Genomic DNA, 22,265 nt, shown 5'->3' with positions numbered 1-22,265 from the left:
TCTCTCTCTCTCTCTCTCTCTCTCTCTCTCTCTCTCTCTCTCTCTCTCTTTCTGTTTTTTTGAGACAAGGTTTCTCTCTGTAACAGCTCTGTCCTGGAACTCACTCTCTAGACCAGGCTAGCCTCGAACTCACAGAGATCCACCTGCCTCTGCCTCCCGAGTGCTGGGATTAAAGGTGTGTGCCACTACCGCCTGCTTAAAATCCTATCTTACTAATAAACCTTACATTTCTAACTTTTAAAACCTTTTTGTCTTTTGATTTTGTTTCTCAAAACAGACCCTGGGTGTCCTGGAACTCTCTATGTAGACCAAGCTGGGTTTAAGCTCAAAGATCCTCCTGCCTCTTTCTCCTGTTGCTGGGATTAAAGGTGTGCACCACCAGGCCTGGCTGTAACCTTTTTTTAATTTAATTTTTTTCATTAAATGTATGCATTTGTTTGTGATATGTGCACAGGAGTGTAAGTGCCCTAGGAAGCCAGATGAGGATGGCCAGTTCCTAGCTATAGAGGTCCAGGTGGTTTTGAGCCACTAGACATGGGTGCTGGGATCTGAGCGCTGAGAGAAAAGTGTGTGCTCTTAACTGCTGGCCCATCTCTCCCAGTTCCTCCTGTTCTGTGTCAGTGTCCGCTTTACTGCTGCCTCCACCTTTTAGCCTTGATATGGTTCACAATTTTATAATAATGATAGTACTGAAACTGACTCTTGTCCACAGAAATGCAAATGCATCTCACCCTCTCTGTTGACACCGAATAGTTTCCCATCTGTCTGCAAACCCATTTCAGCATTCCTGAGCACCCAAGTATATATGTACACATGTAGCTGCATGTGAACATATATATGTATTACTGCCTATGTGTATATGTTTGATTTTGTTCATTTTTTTCTGTTTTCCCCCCAGTTTTCTCGTTTTGGGGGGAATGATTTTGCTTTTGCTTTCATCTTGAAACTGGGGCTCAGACCTAGGGCGTTGCACGTGCTTGGCAGGTGCTGTACCACCACCCCACACCTCCAGCTCTGTGTTTTGTTTAGAAATTCTCCTTTGAACTGTCCCTTAACATCTTTCCTTGTTAAATAATGAGAGAAATAAAAAGCTTCACGTTTATGTAAAAATAAATTATTCTCCTGTCAGACAAAACAAAACCTTGAGTGTTGATTAAATATTGGATGATGACTTGCTCAATGGAAGCATGAGGAAAAGGCGGCTCCTGCAATGTTTCTCCTATTAAATCTCTCACTTAACTCTGCGGAAGGAAGGATTGGATAGTCACCATAAAAATCTAATATGGTCTGTGTGGGTTCAAGCTAAATGGGGTGACAGAGCTGAGAGGGAGAAGGGGTCACAATCTCCTATCCCTAAGCAGGAAGTGATTTCCAATTGACAACTGCTGGCAAAGAAAGAAAATCAGTTTTCTCCCAATGAAATTTCACTGGCTCTGGAAACCACACTTATCAGTAGGCCCCATACCCAGCCGTGACCAACACAAAACACACTCAGTGGTGTTCTTATAGATTTGTTTTCTTATATTGCTTTGTTTGGGTTTTTGAAAAAAATCTTATAAATCTTTTGCTTGTATATTAGGGGTTCCAATTTTGTGTTTTTGTTGATTTTTATTTATTTTATTTTATTTTTTTGTTTGTGTGTCTCTGTGTACATGTGTTTCTTGTGATTTTTTCCAGTTTTTAAATTCTGCTTTGTTTGTTTTTTTAAAATTTACCTGTTTGTTTGCTAAAGAGATTTAAAAAGCATGGCATTGGATGGATGGGGAGGTGGGGAGGATCTGAGAGAAGATTGAGGAGGAGAAACCATTTATCAGAATATATTGCAGAATGTATTTAATGAACTTTCAATTAAAAAAATTCAGAAGCTGGAGAGATGGCTCAGAGGTTAAGAGCAGTGGCCATTTTTCTAGAGGTCCTGTGTTCAATTTCCAGCAACCACATGGTGACTTGCAACCATCTGTAATGAGATCTGGTGCCCTCTTCTGGCCTGCAGCGATACATGCAGGCAGAATGCTGTACATATAATGAAAAAATAAATCTTAAAAATAAAATTCTGCAAAAACAGGCCTGACTCACCCAAAACAATTCTAAAGTTCTCGCCATCCAAGTGCAGTACCCAGGTGTTGGTGGTCTTTGCTCTGTTTTCCACATATTTCTTGAAGCTTTTCCCCTCAATTTCCAGAATATATTTCAAAACATAAGTTTTGACAGGAAGTATACGTATGGTGGCTTTGATTTTTCTAGCTCCAATGCAGAAGGTTTCTTTGCCCACTAAATTGAACATCCACTCTTTTCTTATCTCTTCCTAGACGACAAAATAAAATAGGTTAAAATGTACACACAGAGGGAAGTTTAACTTTTTCTTCACACATTTTATTGTCTATATTTTTCATTCATCACTTTCAAACATGAAACTCAAAGAATGGGGATAAAAAGAATCTGACTCTTTCTCTTTACAGCGTAAAGGAATATGACAGAATATGACAGAATTTCTAAAAGGCTGAATAATCTTCGAAATGTTAGCTAAGAGAGTTCACGATCCAATAATTAATGAGGTATAAAGGACTCATTGAGGTGTGATTAAGGATAATATTCAGGATAAAACTCATAAAGTTAAATAAACCTTAGATCCAAAAGTAAAAGAGTTATGCTACATCAAAATGATGACATATTAAAAGGAACACGCAGGTCATCCAAGGGCTACCTACAGGTTAATTTTATGTGTCTGTTTGGCTAAACTAAGGATGTTAGTGTTTGTCTGTGAGTACATGCTGTAGTCTGGGTAAAACTGAATGGAAGTTCTGTTCCTAACATAGCATGTCCTGGAAACTTGGTTCCCAGTGTAGCACCCTAAAGAGGTGGTGACACTTACAATGGATTCCAGGGAAACTTTAATATATAACATGTAAGAAATAATAAAAACTTCAAGGTGCTTGAGGTGGGTGGAAAATATTATAAGAATTAGGAAGTATGGCCTTGCCAGGTGGTGGTGGTGCCTGCCTTTAATCCCAGCACTCAGGAGGCAGAGGCAGGCAGATCTCTGTGAGTTCGAGGCCAGCCTGGTCTACAAGAGCTAGTTCCAGGACAGGCTCCAAAGCTACACAGAGAAACTCTGTCTCAAAAAACAAAATAGCACAAAACAAAGCAAAAAAGGACATGTGGCCTGGTTTGGGAAGTGTGATGTGGGATTCCCCCTCTGTATGCTGTGATTACCATTAATGAATAAAGAAACTGCTTTGTATCTATAGCGGGGCAGAATTTAGCTAGGCAGGGAAAACTAAACTGAATGCTAGGAGAAAGAAGGCAGAGTCAGAGAGAAGTCAGGGAGCTGCCACCAGAGACAGACACCCTGAAACTTTGCTGGTAGGTCGCAACTTCTTGGTGATGCACAGATGAATGGAGATGGGTTAAATTAAGATCTAAGTGTTAGCCAATACGAAGCTAGAGCTAATGGGTCAAGCAGTAATTTAAATAATATAGTTTCTGTGTGATTATTTCGGGTCTGAGCAGCCAGTCAGCTCGGAAACAAACAAGTGGCCTCTTTACTACGGAAGTGTGTCACTGGGGGTGGGCTTTGAGGTTTCAAAAGCTCATGCCAGGCCCAGAGGCTCACTCTCTCTTCCTGCTGCCTGTGGATCAGCTGAGAACTCTTCGCTGCTTCTCCAGCACCATTCCTGCCATGTCTACTGCCATGCTTTCTGCCATGTTGATAATGGACTAAACCTCTGAAATTGTAAGCAAGCCCTAACTAAACACTTTCTTTTATAAGAGTTGCCTCTGTCATGATGCCTCTTCAAAGCAATAAAACACTAGGAAGTGATCAAAACGCAATGTTGTTTGTACTTTATGAATTCATAATATCAAAGTTTTTTTAAAAAATAATTTTTCTGTGTGTGGTGGCACATAACTTTAATTCCAGCACTTGGGAGGCAGATGAAGGCGAATCTCTGTAAGTTCAAGGCCAGCCTGTGTACACAGTGAGTTCTAGGACAGTCAGTGCTACTTAGACCCTGTCTGAAAAGAAAAGGTCATTTTAAGTTTAAATACCAGATATCATATTCTTGTATCCTTCCGTAACTACCACTGGATTGCTTTATATAGAAAAATAAATAGGTGAAAAACATAACCATTGTCAGAAAAAAGCCCTGATTTTCTATATGAAGAAGCTACAACAGTAAAACCAAGCTCCAGAGCTGAAGAGATGGGCTCCATGTTAAACTGCTCTTCCAGAGGACCCAGGTTCAATAATACCCCGCACCCACATGGCAGCTCACAACTGTCTGTAACTGCAGGCTCAAGGGATCTGATACCCTATTCTGTCCTCAAAGAATTCCAGACACAGGTGGTGCGCCTGCATTCAGACAGGCAAAACATCCTTACCCAGTAAAACAAACAAACAAACAAATAAACAAAAGCTTAAGAAAACAAGGTGCTGTAGTCTTGCATGCTTTTAATCCCAGCACTGGGGAGTGAGCAACAAGAGGTTCTCTATGAGGTCTCGATCAGTCCTGTCTATACAGCAAGTTATTAGGAGATCCACAGGGAGACCGCATCTCAAAGAAAGAGGGAGAGAGGGAGGAGTATGAGCTATACAGTCTCTTTATGTTTTCCTACCTTTCCATCCACATATACGACTCGTTTTCCTGATGTGGTCCCATGTTCAAACTCAATCTTGTGGATTCCATCACTTAAAATAACGTCCCAAATAGCTACAACATCTGACATTTTCCCTGGGCTATAAAGAGGGCAAAGGAAATAAAAATGAAGTCATTAAAATGGGCTAAAACCGGAGCCAATTAATCCTCTCAGATGAAAATAACAGATTTCTTTTTTCTTTTTTCCTTCCTTCATTCCCTCTTCCTTCCTTCCTTCCTTCCTTCCTTCCTTCCTTCCTTCCTTCCTTCCTTCCTTCCTTCCTTCTTTCCTTCCTTCCTTTCTCTTTCTTCCTTTCTTCCTTTCTTTTTTCCTTTCTCTCTCTCTTCCTTTCTTTCCTTACCCCCCCCACCCTTTCTCTCCCTCCCTCTCTCTCTCTGCCAGACTGCTGTGTATTCCAGGCTGGCTTCAACTTCCTATGCAAGCCTGATGATCAAAGTTTGACCCCTAGGGCGGAGAGAGACGACTCCACAGAGTTGTCCTCTGACTTCCACACATACTTCATGATACACACCCCAACATACATGTTCACACATCACTGAAAAGCAAAGCAAAAAACCCAAAAAACTCAACAAAAAGCCAAGTCCGTGGTTTTATGGGCTGTGCTCTTTAGTTGTTCAAAGTCTTGTACTTTCCCTACAAATATCAGCCTTCAGCTTTTCAGGTTATTGTTTATTTGAACCTATTTTCAAACAATACTGTCCTAGGCAGGCATGGTGGCACGTACCTGCAATCCAAGCATTTGGCAGGTAGAGGCAGGAGGATGTCAGGAGTTCAAGGTCATCTTCTGATGCAGAGAGGCCACTGGAGACCCTGTCTAAATCAAACCAAACCAAACCACAATAAAACACCAAGATGCTGCTCCAACCAGTGGATTCACTGAAAAGTAACAGTGTGTTTTGATGATGACAGAGGTACTGGCTCGTGGCAAGGAAGACCTAAAATCCTGTGCAGAGTGATATCCCTGAGGCTGTCGCTTGGCACCTGGTATGGCCTACCTACCATGCATGAGAGTGATGAATGCTCCCAGCCCAGCCCAAGGGTTCTGGCTCCGGTTGAGTGGGATCTGCAAACCCCAAGACGGGAAGAGTGCTACGTTGTCTCAGTGTCCCCTGTCTAGTGCATATCTCGGTGTTCTGTTTGTTGTTTCTGTAGTTAGATACACTGCTACACAGCTAAGGGGCCTGTGGGAACCTACCTGACTCACAGGCCACAGAGTTCACAGGGACCATAAGTGGCTTCTGGTACAGGAAGGAAAGACCTGTGTTGCCCCCAGTACATCAGTTTTAATGGTAGGAACAACAACAATGAGTCCAGCTGTAAACTACCCTTACACCTGGCAGGTGCCAATAATGTAGGACCAGAAGGAAGCTGTCAATTGTTCTTTTCAAAAGCTTTTCTAAACTCCCCCCTTTAAATGCATTTATTTCAAGTATATTTTAGACCCACCCCCTTTAAAATATAATAATTAAAACAAATAGCCAGGGCCTTGTGCTTTCCAGGCAAGCACTCTACTACTAAGGGTTATCCCCATCACTTTTGGGGTGTTTGTTTGAGATAGAGTTTCACCCACTTTCAGGGTTTTTTAGACAAGGTTTACTCTATAGTCCAGGCTGGCCTCATCTTCCTCAGTGCTGGGATTACAGATGTAAGCCACCCTTCCTGACTTGGTTTTTCTTGATTTGTTTCAATCTTTTATGTTTTCATTTTATTATTTTTTTTGCTTACCTTTTGTTTTGTTTCATATCTTCTAAAAGATATGTCTGTGTACATGTGAGTGCATGTGCGGGCAGGTGTGTGTGCAGGTGTGTGTGCAGGTGTGTGTGCCTGTCAAATGTCTTATGTCACTTTCTAGTTCTTTGAGGCAGGATTTCTCCCTAAACTTGGATCTTGTGTTTTCTTACCTAGTAGGAAGCCTACAAACCCCAGGGATCTTTCTGTCTCTGCTAGACTCAGAGCTGGGGTTAAAAGCACATGCTGGATGCCTGGTCTGTTCTCTGGGAATGGGGATCTGAACTTTGGTCCTCATGATTGTGCAGCAAGTGTTCTTAGTGGATGGGACATCTCTCCACCCTTACTATTACAAAGGGGACATATAGGCACAGATAATAATAGTGAGTGACTTTAATCCCTGACTCTTATCAGTAGAGAGATCTTCCAGACTAAAGAGCATGAAGCTTCAGAGTAAAAATGCACCATAGATATAAAAAGGATTTTAGAAACATCTATAGATTGTTTAACATCTGTGGAATACATTTTCTTCTCAGTAGCGCATAGAATTTCTTTAAAATACCATTTTTAGGCCACAAATCTTAACAAATACAACAAAATTGAAGTAATTTCTTTTTTTTAATCGTACCAAATCCTAATGGAATAAAACTAGGAATAAAAGCAAAGGCACCTGCAGAAGCTGTAGCCATACACAGAGAAGGAGCAATATACACTCTATTGGGAGACAAGGTCTTAGTCCGTAGCCTAGGCTGCCCTAGAACTTACCTTGTAGCAATCCTCCTGACTCAGTCTCTACATGATGGGATTACTGGCATGAGCTAACACTTCTGACTGCCACAAGTACAGCCTTGATTATACCGGGTATCATTGATGAACTCAAGAAAGAAGACATATGTCTTAACCAACAATAAATGCTGGTTACAGAACTGTTATTGGGGATGTTAGGAAATGCAGCCACCATGGAAATCAGCATGCAGGTGTCTCAAAAACAAAACCAAACAACCTGTAGTGGCATTTCATTTGTATTTTAATAAATAAAGCTTGCCTGAAGATCAGAGAGTAAACCAGCTCTACTGTTCAACTTTACAGACCAGGCAGTGGTGACACACACCTTTAATCCCAATAGCCATAAATACTGGGTGGTGGGTGCATGCCTTTAATCCCAGTGGTGCACACCTTTAATCCCAGCCCAAGAGAGGATTATAAAATGAGAGGAGACAGCTCTCAGGCACAGCCTCATTCTGAGATTCCTGGAGGCAGGATCACCATTTTTAGACTGAGGTAGAGGTAAGAGCCAGTGGCTGGCTGTTTTGCTTTTCTGACCTTTAGGTTGAACCCCAATTTCTATCTCTGAGTTTTTATTAATCATGCTTCAACAACCCACAAAGACTTTGTAGCTATAGGACTAATTAAATACCATAAAGAATCTAACTCAGCATGCGCTTGACATATCTATACACTTATGTTTATTTGGGCACTCTGTACAATAGTTAATACATAGAATAAAGCTTAGTGCCCATCAACATGTAAATGGATAAAGAAAATAAAGTCTGTATTAATAGTGGAGTATTATTTATCCACAAAAAATGCAAAAAAAGGTTGTTACTGGACAACCGACAGAACTGAAAATCAACATGCTGAGGCAGAGAAACCACACCCAGAAAGACAGATGTTACATATTCAGTCTAAAACAAACAAACAAACAAAAACCCAAAGCAAAATACACCAAAAACCAAGACATGAGAGCAGAAACTATTTGGGAAAAGGAAGGCAACCAGCAGATGTGTTAATGGGTGGGGACCTAGGGGTTGTTGGGAGGGATGGTCAAAGCATTAATGTTCACTGCTAGAGCCTTTTGAATAGGGTCACTCATAAAACTGCAGGGAGGCAAGTTGCCTGGCCCCAGGGTCAGATACTTCTGAGGTGTGGACATGGCCACCATAGATGGATGGCTTCAAGCTGTCCTCTGCCCTGCTGTCTGGATTGTGGCCTCCCTCACCTGTGCAATTGTGGCCTTCGCAAAGCAGCATGTCCGGTCTGACTTATTAGACCACACAGTCTTGCTCCTGCAGCAAGCTTGGGGACCGGAAGATCTGGAAGCATGCGTGTGGAACAGTACAGGCGGGTCCCTGCCGCCCTGCTTCTTGACCCTACCGGTGAGGTTGTCTACTCTGATGCTTTGTTCCCTTCACAAGCTTTCCTCAGTCTGTATCCCAGACATCACCAAGTCCCGCCCCGTGAGCAAAGCCCAACAACAAACGTTGCTAAGAGCCATCTTCACAGGGTACCTGGCTCTGTTGCCGGGGTGAAACTGGTGGGCAAAACCCCAGGACCGGTGCTGCACTGAAGCCCGAGGAAGGTAAATCTGCTAGTGACATTGGCTTTCAAAAACCAGTTTCTGGCATCCCTTTCCTTTTCTCCCCATCGTGATAGTGGAGATCGGGCTGATGTTCGATGTCTCATAAATCGCCTGAATTGGTCTTGAACTCATTCTGTAACCCAGACAGACCTCAAGCCTGCAACTCTCCAGAGTTCAACCTTTATTTTTTTAAAGACCCAGACTCTTTTTTTTTTTTTTTCGAGACAGCATTTCTCTGTAGCTTTTTTTGGTTCCTGTCCTGGAACTAGCCTGGGCTCTTCTAGACCAGGCTGGCCTCGAACTCACAGAGATCCACCTGCCTCTGCCTCCCGAGTGCTGGGATTAAAGGCATGCGCCACCACCGCCCGGCAAAACCCAGACTTCTTTTTTTTTTATATTTATTTATTATGTATACAATATTCTGTCTGTGTATATGCTTGAAGGCCAGAAGAGGGCACCAGACCCCATTACAGATGGTTGTGAGCCACCATGTGGTTGCTGGGAATTGAACTCAGGACCTTTGGAAGAGCAGGCAGTGCTCTTAACCACTGAGCCATCTCTCCAGCCCAAGACCCAGACTTCTTAAGGTGGATATTGTGCCCCCATCTCTGTGTGAACTAGCCCTTGCCTTCTGTTTATTCCCATCCTTAAGGATGCAGGCAGGTTGCTTGGTGCTAGACATGTTCCCTCCGCCCCACGGCATCTTTTCATTCCTTCCCGAAACTCTCACTATGTCAGTTGTTTTTCTTGTGTCTTTTGTGTATTTTATTTTTATTAATTTTTAAAATTGAGTCTTGCTGTGTAATCCATTCTGATTTGGAACTCACTTTAACCAAGGCTGGCTCAGATTCTCCATTGCCTTAGCCTCCCCAGTGCTAGGATTACATCTGAATGAAGAATAGGCTTGGATAGTATTAGAACTCAGGACATACCACCCCCAAAATATTACTATAGGAGAACAGGACATTCTGAAGATGTTTTTGCATATTTTGAGCTGATGTTTGAATGTTTGTTAATTTTTTTAAAAACCCTAACTAGCATGATAGGCATCTTCCAAAAGTAACAAATGGTCCCCACACAAGGAGGCCCAACAACGCAACAGAGACATTTGAAGGGATCGAGGGCTTCCAAGGGCCTAGCATATTTGAGGTCTGTGATCATCTTAATGCTGGTGTCCTTTCAAAATTTGTATGTTGAAACTTGACTTCCAATAGAAGTCTTAAGAAGTGTGGCCTTGGGGGCTGGAGAGATGGCTCAGTGGTTAAGAGCATTGCCTGCTCTTCCAAAGGTCCTGAGTTCAATTCCCAGCAACCACATGGTGGCTCACAACCATCTGTAAAAGAGGTCTGGCGACCTCTTCTGGCCTTCAGGCATACAGACAGAATATTGTATACATAATAAATAAATAAATAAATAAATAAATAAATAAATAAATATTTAAAAAAAAAAAAGAAGTGTGGCCTTAGCTGGGCGGTGGTGGCGCACGCCTTTAATCCCAGCACTCAGGAGGCAGAGGCAGGCGGATCTCTATGAGTTCGAGACCAGCCTGGTCTACAAGAGCTAGTTCCAGGACAGGCTCCAAAACCACAGAGAAACCCTGTCTCGAAAAACCAAAAAAAAAAAAAAAAAAAAGAAGTGTGGCCTTTAGGAGGTGGTTATGTCCTGTGGGCACTGCCTTCCTGAATGGGATCAATATCTTTATAAAAGTGATGTGGCAGGTTCCGTTTGCCTCTTCCACTGGTCCTGTTCTGCCCAGCTCAAAATATGCCCATCGCTGAGATGAGCTTTGTCAAAGAGAGACGATTCTAGAGGTGTATGGGGATGAGAGGGCAAGTTTTGCGCCGGCCTCCTCAAGTGTATTAGTGACAAAGTGACAGAAACAGCTCACAGGAGGGACGGTTGATTTTGGCTCAGGGTTCCAGGGGTGCCAGGGTGCCATGGCGGGGTCGGCGTGGTGGATGGAGCACCTAACACCTTGGTCCCCAGGAAGTAGAGCAGGCAGCTCACAGCATGACAGACTGGAGGCAGAGAAAAGAGGGTATAGGAAGAGGCCATAGCAAGACAGCATCCAAGGACATGCTCCTAGTGACTTAAATCCTCCAGCGAGGCTCCGTTTCTTACTTCTCATCCCCTACTGATAAAACCATGTTAGACTGTGATTCATCAAAGGACTGTTCCGTTTATTAGGTCAGAGTCCTCGAGAGCTACTCTGGAAACATCATCACACTGAGAATTGCTTCACTAATTCCTGAGGCATTTCTCAGTTCAGTCAAGCTGACAGTGAAGATTATAACCAACACAGAGACGACAGGGTGTAGAATATTTAGAATATTTACGGACTGGGGCATGGAGAAAAGAGATTAAAAACTAGGAAGTAATTGGTGGTTTAGCCTTTCATGATCAAACTTCAACAACTACAATGACACAAATGTCAGCTCTGAAATTGGTGGCTTTTAAAACCAGTTAAAAGCAAGCATCTAAGAATACATGAAGCAGGTTAAGTTGAGAGGATTTAGGCTGGAATTAAGAGCAGGGAGAATGGGATAAGTGTGAAGAATTTGTTCAGGTTTTCTTTGGGTTTATATGGATGGAGGAAGAAGGCATCGTGTTTGAAATAGGCAAAATAAGCCCTCCCTAGGCTCTCAATCTCCTGGCACCTTGATCTTGGACTTCTCAGCCAGAACAGAAAGCAACAAATTTCTGTGATTTAGAGATGATCTAGTCAAAGGTACTTTGTTATAGGAGCCAGAATGGGTCCCGTCTTACAGTTTATTTCTGCAGTGGATGATAACATTCCAGCATTGGGATTGATATGGTAGATAAAGTTTCGAGGAGCTGAGCAAGTTCAGTCTGGGAGAGAAGACAGTGGACAGGAGAAAGCAACCTATTGATTAGGTTAATAGATCTCGAAAGTGATATGCCTGAAATCCTCAGCAAAGTGTGCTACAGAGATTCTGCCGGGAGAGCAACTGCTTTGCTCCTGACCTTGCATCAAAAGATCACTAAAGAGGAAGACTTCACTGTAGCCCTTTCTTGGTCATTTGGTTTTTTTTGTAGATCAAAGTTTATAATAAAAGATTCACAAAAAAATAAAGAAGGTGGTGTAGAGTGGAAGTTTCCAGAGTTTGGACAAAGTTGGTTGATTTTCCCCATCCCAATACTTAATGATCCCCTTCTGAATTCCTTTATTTATTTATTTATTTATTTATTTATTTATTTATTTATTTATTTATTTTGGTTATTCGAGACAGGGTTTTTCTGTAGCTTTGGCTTCTTTCCTGGAACTAGCTCTTTTAAACCAGGGTTGCCTTCAAATTCACAGAATTCCCACTGCCTGTCTTCCCCAGTGCTGGGATTAAAGGCATGCACCACCACCGCCCGGCCTGAATTCCTTTTTATCAAGTCCTTAATTCTGAGAAACAACTCTGAGCTGGGAGGACCAGGAAACCCCAGTGGGCTCACACCTCACAGCTTGTGAAGGATAACATTTTTTTTCCATAAAATCCAAAGATTCTTGCCATCTTTTGTAAGACTAATAAAATAATCCTTGAAGTTCTTGCTATGTGCCTCGAATTCTCACAACAGCCCAGTGATCATATTTATTCTGTTTTACACGGGGACCCAAAAGCCCTTCAGAAGGTATGGACTTTATATTTGGAGTTAGGCACATAGGATTTGGAATGTCTATGCTAAGAGAACATATTTTCAGAAAAATATTGTGTTTGAACAAAAACTTGGGCTTAATGTTTGGGGCTCATCCTCTGAGGTACACTGAAATCTGTCTGGAATTGGACAAGGTGACCTGTGATTCCTCAGCTGGCTGTTTCCTCTCCCCTTAGTTTCTGGTATACTGGACTCGATGAATCGTTTGGGCAAGGTTTCATATCTGTTCCACCGAGGCAGGACACTCACAGGAAGAACAGCCATTTATCACCTGCCAAGACTATGTGGCAGGAAATCATGTCTGAACAAAGCACCTTGAAAGGTCTTGAATTTAAACACGAAACATTGGGGCTGAGTGAGCTTTTGGCTTGGTTCTGGGTCTCAGATTGCCTCCTTGCTTCTCGGGAGGTACCCAAGGGCTATTCAGCTTCAGAAGCTGCCTCTCACCAACATGCGCACAGAACTACTGCCTTAAGAGAGCGGCTGGAAATACTTCCATCACAATATGGCATATTTGTGTGTGGCTTCCTTTTGAAATGGGTGGGCTGATTTTTCCAAATACTGTTTTTAAAAGGGATGGAGACTGAAATTAAAGGAAAATAACTGTACCGCATGCCCAGATATTTTAATTTTTTACTGTCACCCTCCCAATATTGGCTCTGGACTCAAGGAATATTGGCTATCACCACTTTAGAAACCACTTACAATTATGGTGCCCCCCCTTTCCTTTTTGGAACTCAGGCTTATGCCACCTGGCATCTCCCAAGCAATTACAGTCCAAGCAAAATACTGATCAGGAGGCATGGTGTGTCTGCAGATCGGTCTCAATAAAAAAAAAAAAAAAGAAAGAAAGAAACCAGATACGTTTCTGAGGGGAAAGGAAGTATGTGGCTCTGGTTGCTCCTCATAGGCAACTGGAAACTCATTTTAGTGTGAATTTATCATGTTTACAACAGCACAGACTAAAAGCAATTGGACCCTTTGAAACGTATTGAATTGCAGAATTAACCAACCTTAAAGTCTACCTCCTCTGGGGTTTCTTGTTTTGTGAGCTAATCATTTGCTGTATTGTTTTAGACAGTTTGAATTAGGGTTTCTCTCGCTGGCATCGGAACTAATGATAACCCAGGGATGCTCAACCTGTGAATGCAATTAGAGCAGCTGGACTCAGAAGGATGGCAAAGTCACCCTATTGCTCTGGAAAAGGCAAACAGTGTGCCCGTGGAAAATGAAAATCTGCCAGCTCCTGTTAGTGTGAATACCCAGATATAGAAACTGATGCGGAAGGAGTAGGCGGGAATAGAGGGAGGTGTTTTTGCAGGGAACAAATACAGTTCAGATTCACAGTGGTTCCACCTGGCTTGAGAGCAGTATTTTTCTAAGTGCCTTTGAATCTCCTGGTGAGAGTCACCTTAGTTGGTGCAGCAGGTCCACGGAAGCCCTGATGGGGCTTCTATTTTCACAGACCTTCTGGAAAGGCCTGTTGTCAACAGCGACACCATGTGGTGACAAGATGCAAGAACAATGACGGTAGATTGCCTGAAACTCGGAAGTCTTCCTTCAGGTTTGTGGAAGATGGATTTTCTCTTAAATATTTTGGATTTCTTAACCCTCTGTTAGTTTTTTAAAATAGTGGAGAGGAAGCCTAGTTTTATTTTTTCTTTGGAACAAGGGCTCGTGGAGCTCCCGGTGGCCTTGGCTTTGTGTGTGTGTGTACTTTTGATATCTGGCCTCGCCTCGTCCTCCTAAATTCTTGGATTACAAGCACGTGCCACCACGCGTGTATTAGGCGGTGTTGAGGATGAAACCCAGCGGCTTCGTGCCTGCCAGCCTTCCACCAACTAAGCTGCGTCCGCAGTTCCTGTTCCCTACCAGGTTTAGAATCAGTCTTAATTCTATCTCAGTGGGCACTTCTCCCTCCTGGCTATTCATTACACTCACCTGGGAGAACCTTACAAACTCTGGACACGTGGGCCTCCTCTCTCCAGAAATTTTTATTTAATTAACCTGGAGGCCCGCAGATCAAGTTTTCAAAGCTTTTCAGCCTTTCAAATGTGGAGCAAGAGGGTTGGGCCTCCCCTGGCCCTCTGGTTCCTCTCTGTAAGTGCAAACTCTTTCCGAAACGGCTGGCTTATCAGTGTCTAACAGGAGTCCACCTCCCTAACTAGACTGAGCATCTTCAGTCGGGAGGCTCAGTACTTCATAGACATTTTAAAATGTTCAAGAAGATGAAATATTATCAAGAAACGCTGATTGGGGTCCCCCAATTGCCAGCCTATAGATACCGCTCTTCGACAGGTGTGGAGAGTCGAGAGCGCACAGATGAGCCCCGGTAAAGACTCGCAGATCTGGCAGTGAGCGCAATCATCCAGTGATGGCGAGGCAGCCCGGGCCTCACTTTCATTTGCGACCGCAAAGTGTATTTCTAGCTTCTCAGAATCAAAGAGACTCCACACTGGTGACAAAGCGTCTACCCGACCGAGCGTCCGGGGAGTGTCAGAGTGCCACAAGTCTGTGTGGGTGGGAAGCCCCGCCTCCATGCGCGGAGCCAATCACAGAGTGCGGCGCGGACCCCGCCTCCCAGGCGCGCCGGGTGGCTCTCCCGCCCCGTGGGGAGGCCAATCGACGACTTGGGCTCGATTGGTCAGCCTGGCTGCGCTAACGGACGCGGAGGCGGAGCCCAAGCCGCCGGGTGGGCGCGCTGCTAGCTGCAGGCGGCTGCGGAGGTGAGTGGCCCTTGGGGTCGCCGACGCCGTCGCGGGGTCCCCTCTCAAGAGCACGCCCCAAGGTGTCCTTTCCGGAGTCCCTACCGTCTCCCTGACCAGCCAGGGCCCCCAGGGCTGCTAGGTGCGGGCTGGGAGTCGCGCGTGCAGGGCCGAGCGTGGACCACCCTACGGGAGCCCGCCTGACACTCCGCGTGGCTCGCTTCCCACTCCGCTCCCCACCCCCGGAGCCCCGGCTCCTGTCCGAGTGAACAAGGTGAGCCACCCGGTAGAGGAGGCAGGACCTGGAGCTTGGACTCGTACGTGGCGCCGGCTATGTTTGGGGTTAGTTGTGGGTCCTCAGGACTGAGTTCGCTCCAGCTCGCTTTGCCGCTCTGTCTAGTGACTGCGATTTGGAGCCGAGTGCGAGATCGCGGAGTCAGGGTAGATGTGGACCCCTCCTTCCTGTCAGACTCATTACAAATTCAGGGGAGCTCCGCTTTTATGTAGAGTCCACATTGATTGATGTGAAAAATTACCACGAAGCCTAATCAAGGTTCCCATTGCCTTCAACCAATTAATAAAGTTTGTGTGTTCACGCGACAGCTGGGGCGAACGGAGGACAACCTCAGGTGTGGGTCCTTGCCTTCCACCTTGTTTGGAACAAAGTCTTTTGTTTTTCTGCATCCTATCCCTGGGCTAGCGAGGAGAGCGACAGCATCCTCCTTCCATCTGCCCACGGGAGTGCTGGGATTACAGAATTCTCGATTTCTGTGAATTCTGGAGATTGTATCTCCAGCTTTCTAGCGGCAAGTGTCTATACCCACTGAGCCATCTTTATTTGTAATCATACCTTTCAGCGCTGCAGGCGCTGGTTTCAACCTCCTGCATCGCATGGACTTTTGTTTTTAGTCTATTGTCAGATACATATGCTCCCCCATCTTCCCTTGGGAAAGAAATTTGATGAGACTCCCTGCTGTGTTGATGAGGCAGGGTAGGAAGTTTTCCAGAGTTTTTTTCCTCAGCCCAGGACAGGCCAATTCTGGCCTTTCTCGTCATCTGGGATGGAATGATCTGAGATGATCTCCAGTCCTAACTCCCTCTTTAATTTCAGAACAGTAAACAGCAAGTTGCAATATTATTGGGAGTTGTTTTATCTTTAATTTTTATTTTTTATGCACAATCGCGTGGGCTGAGGATGACCTTGAGTTCCTGACCCTCCTACCTTCAAACTGCTTGGATCACTGACAAACCCGGTCTCGGAAAAACAAAACAAAAACAAACAAACAAAAAAAGGAACTAGCTTTCTAGACTAGGCTGGCCCTGAACTCACAATGATCTGCCTGCCTGCCTCTGCCTCCCGAACACCGGGATTAAAAGTGTCTGATACTGTGCCTGGCTTCTGGCTTCTTTTTTTCCCCTTGAGAGAAGGTCTTACTTTGTAACCTAGGCTCTCTGGAACTCATGATTCTCCTTTCTGAGACCCCAAAGTTGGGGATTATGGCATGTATTTTTTTTTCCTTGTTAACACTTGGCTCTATTTGCTTCATACTAAACAATTTCTATTCTTTACCCCTCCCTACTCCAGCAGTCTGAGGTGTTAGTGATACTCCTTAATGCTGCAGCTTCTTAGTCCTAGGATGAGTTTGTTTTCTTCCTGGGATTTCAGGGTTCCAAACCTGTGTTCTGTTAATAGCCTGAGGTGGGGAAAAGACCACTGCAAATTATTGGCATATTTGCATTAATAGGTAATACTTTCAAGGCTTCGGTTAATTTGTTTTATTAATTTGAAATGTGCTCTTGAGAAAGCTTACAGATTTCACTATGACTCTTGGAAGAACAGGTACAGAACTCAGAATGTTGGGGGACGCTTGATCACAGGTGTAGACAAGTGCTGGACTTCCTGCTATTACCTGAGAGTTCATAATACACTTGCAAGTAAGAATAACTTCCCTTGAAGCCACCAATCAGAATGATAGATTAGGACATCCAGCACATGTTTCAACAAAGAAACGGGAGAAAGGATAAGAGAAAAGGAAAGGGGAGGTCTTTTGATGAAGAGCTTTGGAGTATTCTTGTTACTGCAGTTTTTTAGGCTTTGGTTCCATGGTTATCTGTTCCATGGATACCTGCCTTGTTAATAACGCAAGACCATTTTTAGTGACAGACTGAACATTTAAAGTCTTTGGCTTGTATCTTTTTGAAACCTAGATCAAGATCCAGTTTCGAGCATGAGACTCATTGGGTAATCATTTGAGATCAACTTGGCTGACCAGGTGTAAAGTGCAAGAGGACTCACAATGACTGAGGTATGTTCAACGTAATGGATGACTCTAGACTGTTCCCAATTGAGGGAGATAGCAAACAAGATTTATTGTGCTAGATGATAAGTTATGTTTTTCTTCCTTTTGAGTATCTGATAATTCTGTCAAGTAATATTGATAGTTTAACCTCAGTAAGAAAACTGAAGTTCCACAAAGTTAACCAACTCTGCCCTGCTGTGATGAGCTGGACAACTCAGTGCTCTTTGCGTATTTAGTTTTCTAATCCTTGCAATACTTCTGTGAGCTAAGTGCTCCTCCTCCTCTTCTATGAAGAAATCAAAGCACAGAGGGATTGTTTTCCCCTGTTGTGTGTTGGACTCCCCAGGCCGTCTGGTTGTGTGCTAGCTTTCTTTTGGTTAGTCTTGCCTTAACTTTTTTTTTCTGTAATGATTTGGCAAACCTGTCTCAAGTGGCTGACTGGGAGGGAGTTCTTTTGCTTATACAGAAATCTTGGATCCCTTAGTGTTGACATCCCTGAGTTTGAGCCCTGGACTCTAAACCTTGAGGACTAGAGGCTTAGGGCCCCAAGCTTTCAAAGCCTTGTAAAGCCAGCAGCGAGCAGCTCCAGTCACAGCTCTGGAGCTGTGGCTCTTTAACCTGTGCTCTTGAACACTCCTCGTACCTGGGACTTGCAGTTCTCATAGCCACGGCTCCTGCCTTCAGTTAGTCAGTGTCTCTCAACTTTTATAACACACCACTGTCTTTTGTGGCTTAACATCTTGCTCTTTCTGCCTTTGGGTGCTCTCTGGAGCTCTTCAGCTGCTTTCTTGTGTGATGTCTGGTCACGTCCTTGGCTTGCAGTGGCTCAGTGGAATTTTTCACTGACTCTTGTCTTACTTAGCTCGTGGTGGCTTTCAGAAACTTTTCAGCTGTTTCTGCCAGAGCTAGAAGCTTGGGAATTTTGTCTCATCTTTGTGTAACCAGTTTAATCAGTTCTTCCTGTGATTAAAGTCTACAAGTAGGCAAGAGATCGTTTGAGAGAAGACTTTATTGAGCTTAATATTCATGGGGCAATGTTAGCTCATAGGAGGGAAGCCTCCTGCCTGACTGACTAAAATGGCTTGTTTATGTAGCTGGAAGAAAGGCCTGCCTTGTTTGGATCTAGACTGTAATTTTACCAATTTTGGTGATTGGTGCTATTAACTTGGCAGAATCTAGACTCACCTGGGAGACTGGCTCTGGGCATGCCTGTGGGGAATTATCTTAATTACATTAATTGTGGCGACAAGCCCACCTGAGCAGGGTGGTGTCACTCCCTGAATAGAATACCGCATCCTACAAGAGGAGAAAGGGAGCGGAGTAGCATGCTTATATTCAGTCCTGTTTTCTGACTATGGATTTGATGGACCAGCTGCTTTAAGCTTCTGCTGCCTTTGCCTTGCTGCCATAATGAATTATACCTTGAACTGTGGGTTAAAATAACCCTCATCTCTCTTAGTGATTTTTTTTTTTTTTTTTTTGAGAAAGGGTCTCACTGTGTGTCCTTAGCTGACCTGACCTGGAACTTGCTAAGCAGACCAGGCTGGCCTCAGACTCAGAGAACTCTGCCTGCCTTTGTCTCCTAAGTGCTGGGATAAAAGGTGCACACTGTCATGCCCATCAACAAATTGTTTTTAAAAGTATATCACAGGTGTTACATACCTTTCATCCCAGGACTTGGGGCAGGCCAGGGTTACATAGTAAGACTCTGTCTCAAAAGACACAAAACAAAAACTGTTTACAAATCAGATGAAGGTATTTACTTGTTTATTGTATTGCGTGCCCACATGTTTATGCTACTGCGCTTGTGGACATCAGAGGACAACCTGGTTGGACAAGTTGGTTCTTTCCTTCTGCCTTATGTGTCCTGGGTTCATGGACTCGGGTGTTAGGCTTGGCCTTGAGTGCCTTAACTCACTGAGCCATCTTGCTGGCCCCTAAGTTGCCTTTGTCAGAGTTTTTATCAAAGCGCCAGGAAAAGAAATTAAGAGACCAATCATACCCCACAGCTGCTGCATAATTCTAGGTCCGTTGATCACAAACCTATCTGCACCGACCGTAATCTTCTACTAGGAACCATTCATAAGCCATGTGTCGTACCAACCACAGCTTCATTGCTCCCTCCTCCATCCTGAGCGAGAAGAGCAGCAGAGTGGTCAGAGTCATCTAGAGTTAGACAAGCTTTTCTTGCCTGGAATGCAGTCTTGAATAGCCTTCTGAAGCTGCGTGCTTTTTAGAAAGACCTCCAGAAACAGGGGTTGACACTTTAACAGCATACTGCCATGGTCTTTGCACTGAAATAGTTTCCTCAGAGTGATTTGATAATAACTTGACTGCCCTGATGATAGTTCAGGTTGACTTCAAAGAAGTTGATTTATTAGGAGTAATTCCCTACTCAAGATAGCTAGGCACAAAGAGTTTGACAACGGTCAATTAAGAAGTACAGTGGTTCCTTGCTAACTAAAGGAAAAATTAAAGGATGCTTATAATAAAGACCTATCATTAGATTAACTTTTTTCCTTTTTTTTTTCTTCCAAGATGGTTTCTATGTATATCCTTGGCTGTACTAGAACTAGCTCTGTAGACCAGGCTCTGCTGTGGGGTATTTGATCACACTGTGAAACCCAAGATTGTTTTAATAAAATCAACCATAAATTAGAGGGTGGAGCAAGCAAATAGTTGACAGACATTAGCCATGGTGAATATGCAGGAAGCAGGAAGATGGATAGAGAGATGCGTAGGAAGTATGCATAGGGAAGGTCAACTGGTTGTTTCTCAGCCTTTCTGAGCTAGCAGGTTTTCACGCCAACATCTGACTCCCAGGTCTTTATTGGTAAATAAAACAATAGAGACTTAGTTAAAAACTACATTTCATGGCAGACTGGTGCAGGGCCTTGGCCACAGATGGAAGTTAAATATCAGTGGATTCAGATGCAGACACCAAATTGACAGAAAAACACCACTCTACCTCCAGAGTGCTGGGATAAAGGTATGTACCACCATTGCCTGGCAAACTTTATTTTTTGTTTTTCAAGACAGGGTCTCACGTAGCCCCTGGTGGCCTTGAACTCACGATGTAGTGAGGATGGACACTGAGCTCAAAGAGGGTGTTGGATTCCTTGGAGCTGCAATTACAGGCAGCTGTGAGATGTCTAACATGGGTGCTGTGAACCAATCTCAGGTCCTCTGGAAGAACAAGTGCTCTTGACTACTGAACCATCTTTTTAGCCCCAGCAATATAGTTCTTAACTGAGCACACTGAGTAATGGGCCAACCCCTATGTGAAAATCTATAGGTCCCTCTGTCTAAAATACCCAAGGTCCTTTTGTATGAGGAAGGTGTTGCTTTGACAGTGATTCCCATAATCCTTTTGCCTGTTGTAGGTAATAACTTTTTTTCCTTCTCTTTTATGTCTTGGCTGTATTTATTTTGGCTTTGCTCTAAAAAAAAGTGAACTCATTGTATTTGGTTACAGAAAGATTTTTATTAATTAGAATAAAATGGTTCTTGTCCTCTTGTCAAGGATGCTGTTTTAGGGTTTCTATTGCTATGAAGAGACACCATATCTTTGGTAACTCTCTTAAAGGAAAACATTTAATTGGGGTGGCTGACTTACAGTTCAGAGGTTCAGTTTATTCTCATCATGTGGGACATGGCAGAGTGCAGGAGACATAAGTAATGGAGCATAATGAGGAAATACTGGACCAAAGCATGACTGAAAACCTCCTGGGCAAACTCCAAGCTCTGCATCTCCATATCTGATGTCAAAATGCTCTTCAGATCTCTAACTCCTTTTCAGCTCTGTTGACTGCAGCACACTTTTTTCTTTTGGACTGGTTCTCCTCCCTGTTAGCAACTCTCCTCAGCAGATACTCCATAGCCCTCTTCTTCTATCCTTGACTCTAGAGCCACCTGGTCGAATCTGCCAAGTTCTGCTGTTTAGTGATGCTGAAACATGGCTTCCTCATTCAATTACATCTTCACCGGCTGTGTCTTTTACTACCAAGCTTGGCTCCTGAAACTCGCTCTGTAGACCAGGCTGGTCTCAAACAGAGATCTGACAGCCTCTGCATTCTGAGTGCTTGGATTAAAGGTGTGTCCCACCACACCCAGCTCTAAGCTTTTCTTTTATTCCTTTTCATACATTGGAAACTTGGCTAGGTGGGATCTTGCCCTGTGGTCACCACTCCCTTTATTCCATTTCTTTCTCTTATTTTTAAAGGAATTTTTAAAATTTATTTAGTGTTCATTGGTGTTTTGCCTGCATGTATGTGTGAGGGTGTCAGATCTTGGAGTTACAGACTGTTATTAGCTGCCATGTGGGTGCTGGGAATTGAACCTGGATCCTCTGGATACGCAGCCATTTCTCTTAACTGCTGAGCCATCTCTTCAGCCCCTTTTCTATTTCTTAGTCTGTTTATCTCGTTGAACACAGAATTTAGCTCGATTCTACTTCCTGGTGCCCCTTTTCTCAATTTGTACATTTTGTATTTTTATTTGCTCCTTTTCATCATAAATCTTTATCAGAGTTAACACTAATAACCACATGATAGTCTATATAGGCTGTTTGAAGATGTCCTCTGCTAGCAGAATTAATCCCAAACTCTTCATTTTAGCCTCAGGCAGGCTCTTCAGACAAGGGCAAAAAGCAGCCACATTCTTTACCAAAATATCATAAAAGTGATCTCTAGGCCACATATTAATTTTTTTCAATATAACCTCTTTAGCCAGGCCCCCACTGTTGAAATAAGAGCGGCTGAGCTGCGTCCCCTGCACCCAGCCGCCCACATGGCTAGCTTAGCTTATGACCCGAAATAATTACACGGAAACTGTATTCTTTTAATCACTGCCTGA

At 43.6% G+C, this 22,265-nt stretch overlaps 2 protein-coding genes across 4 annotated transcripts in view; one reads left to right on the top strand and one right to left on the bottom strand.

Annotated features, from left to right (window-relative positions):
- Positions 1-8,599, bottom strand: part of LOC101995316 (fas apoptotic inhibitory molecule 1) — a 15,016-nt gene extending 6,417 nt beyond the window's left edge. The window contains exons 1-3 of the mRNA XM_005367821.1: positions 8,384-8,599; positions 4,615-4,735; positions 2,077-2,305 (exon numbers count right to left, since the gene is read on the bottom strand). Coding sequence (XP_005367878.1) covers positions 2,077-2,305; positions 4,615-4,735; positions 8,384-8,487 — 454 coding nt within the window. The 5' untranslated portion in view covers positions 8,488-8,599. The remainder of the gene's footprint in view (positions 1-2,076; positions 2,306-4,614; positions 4,736-8,383) is intronic.
- A 92-nt stretch (positions 8,600-8,691) lies between these two features.
- The window catches only part of Cep70 (centrosomal protein 70), a 66,797-nt gene continuing 53,223 nt past the window's right edge, over positions 8,692-22,265 (top strand). The window contains exons 1-2 of one of the 3 annotated variants that reach the window (XM_013354014.2): positions 8,692-8,743; positions 17,320-17,417. In XM_013354014.2, coding sequence (XP_013209468.1) covers positions 17,409-17,417 — 9 coding nt within the window. In that variant the 5' untranslated portion in view covers positions 8,692-8,743; positions 17,320-17,408. The other 2 variants (XM_005367820.2, XM_026789611.1) reach the window with 2 other exon arrangements.

This window comes from Microtus ochrogaster, unplaced genomic scaffold (genome assembly GCF_000317375.1).
Source record: "Microtus ochrogaster isolate Prairie Vole_2 unplaced genomic scaffold, MicOch1.0 UNK24, whole genome shotgun sequence".
NCBI lineage: Eukaryota > Metazoa > Chordata > Mammalia > Rodentia > Cricetidae > Microtus > Microtus ochrogaster.
This window is presented reverse-complemented; position numbering and strand designations above follow the sequence as displayed.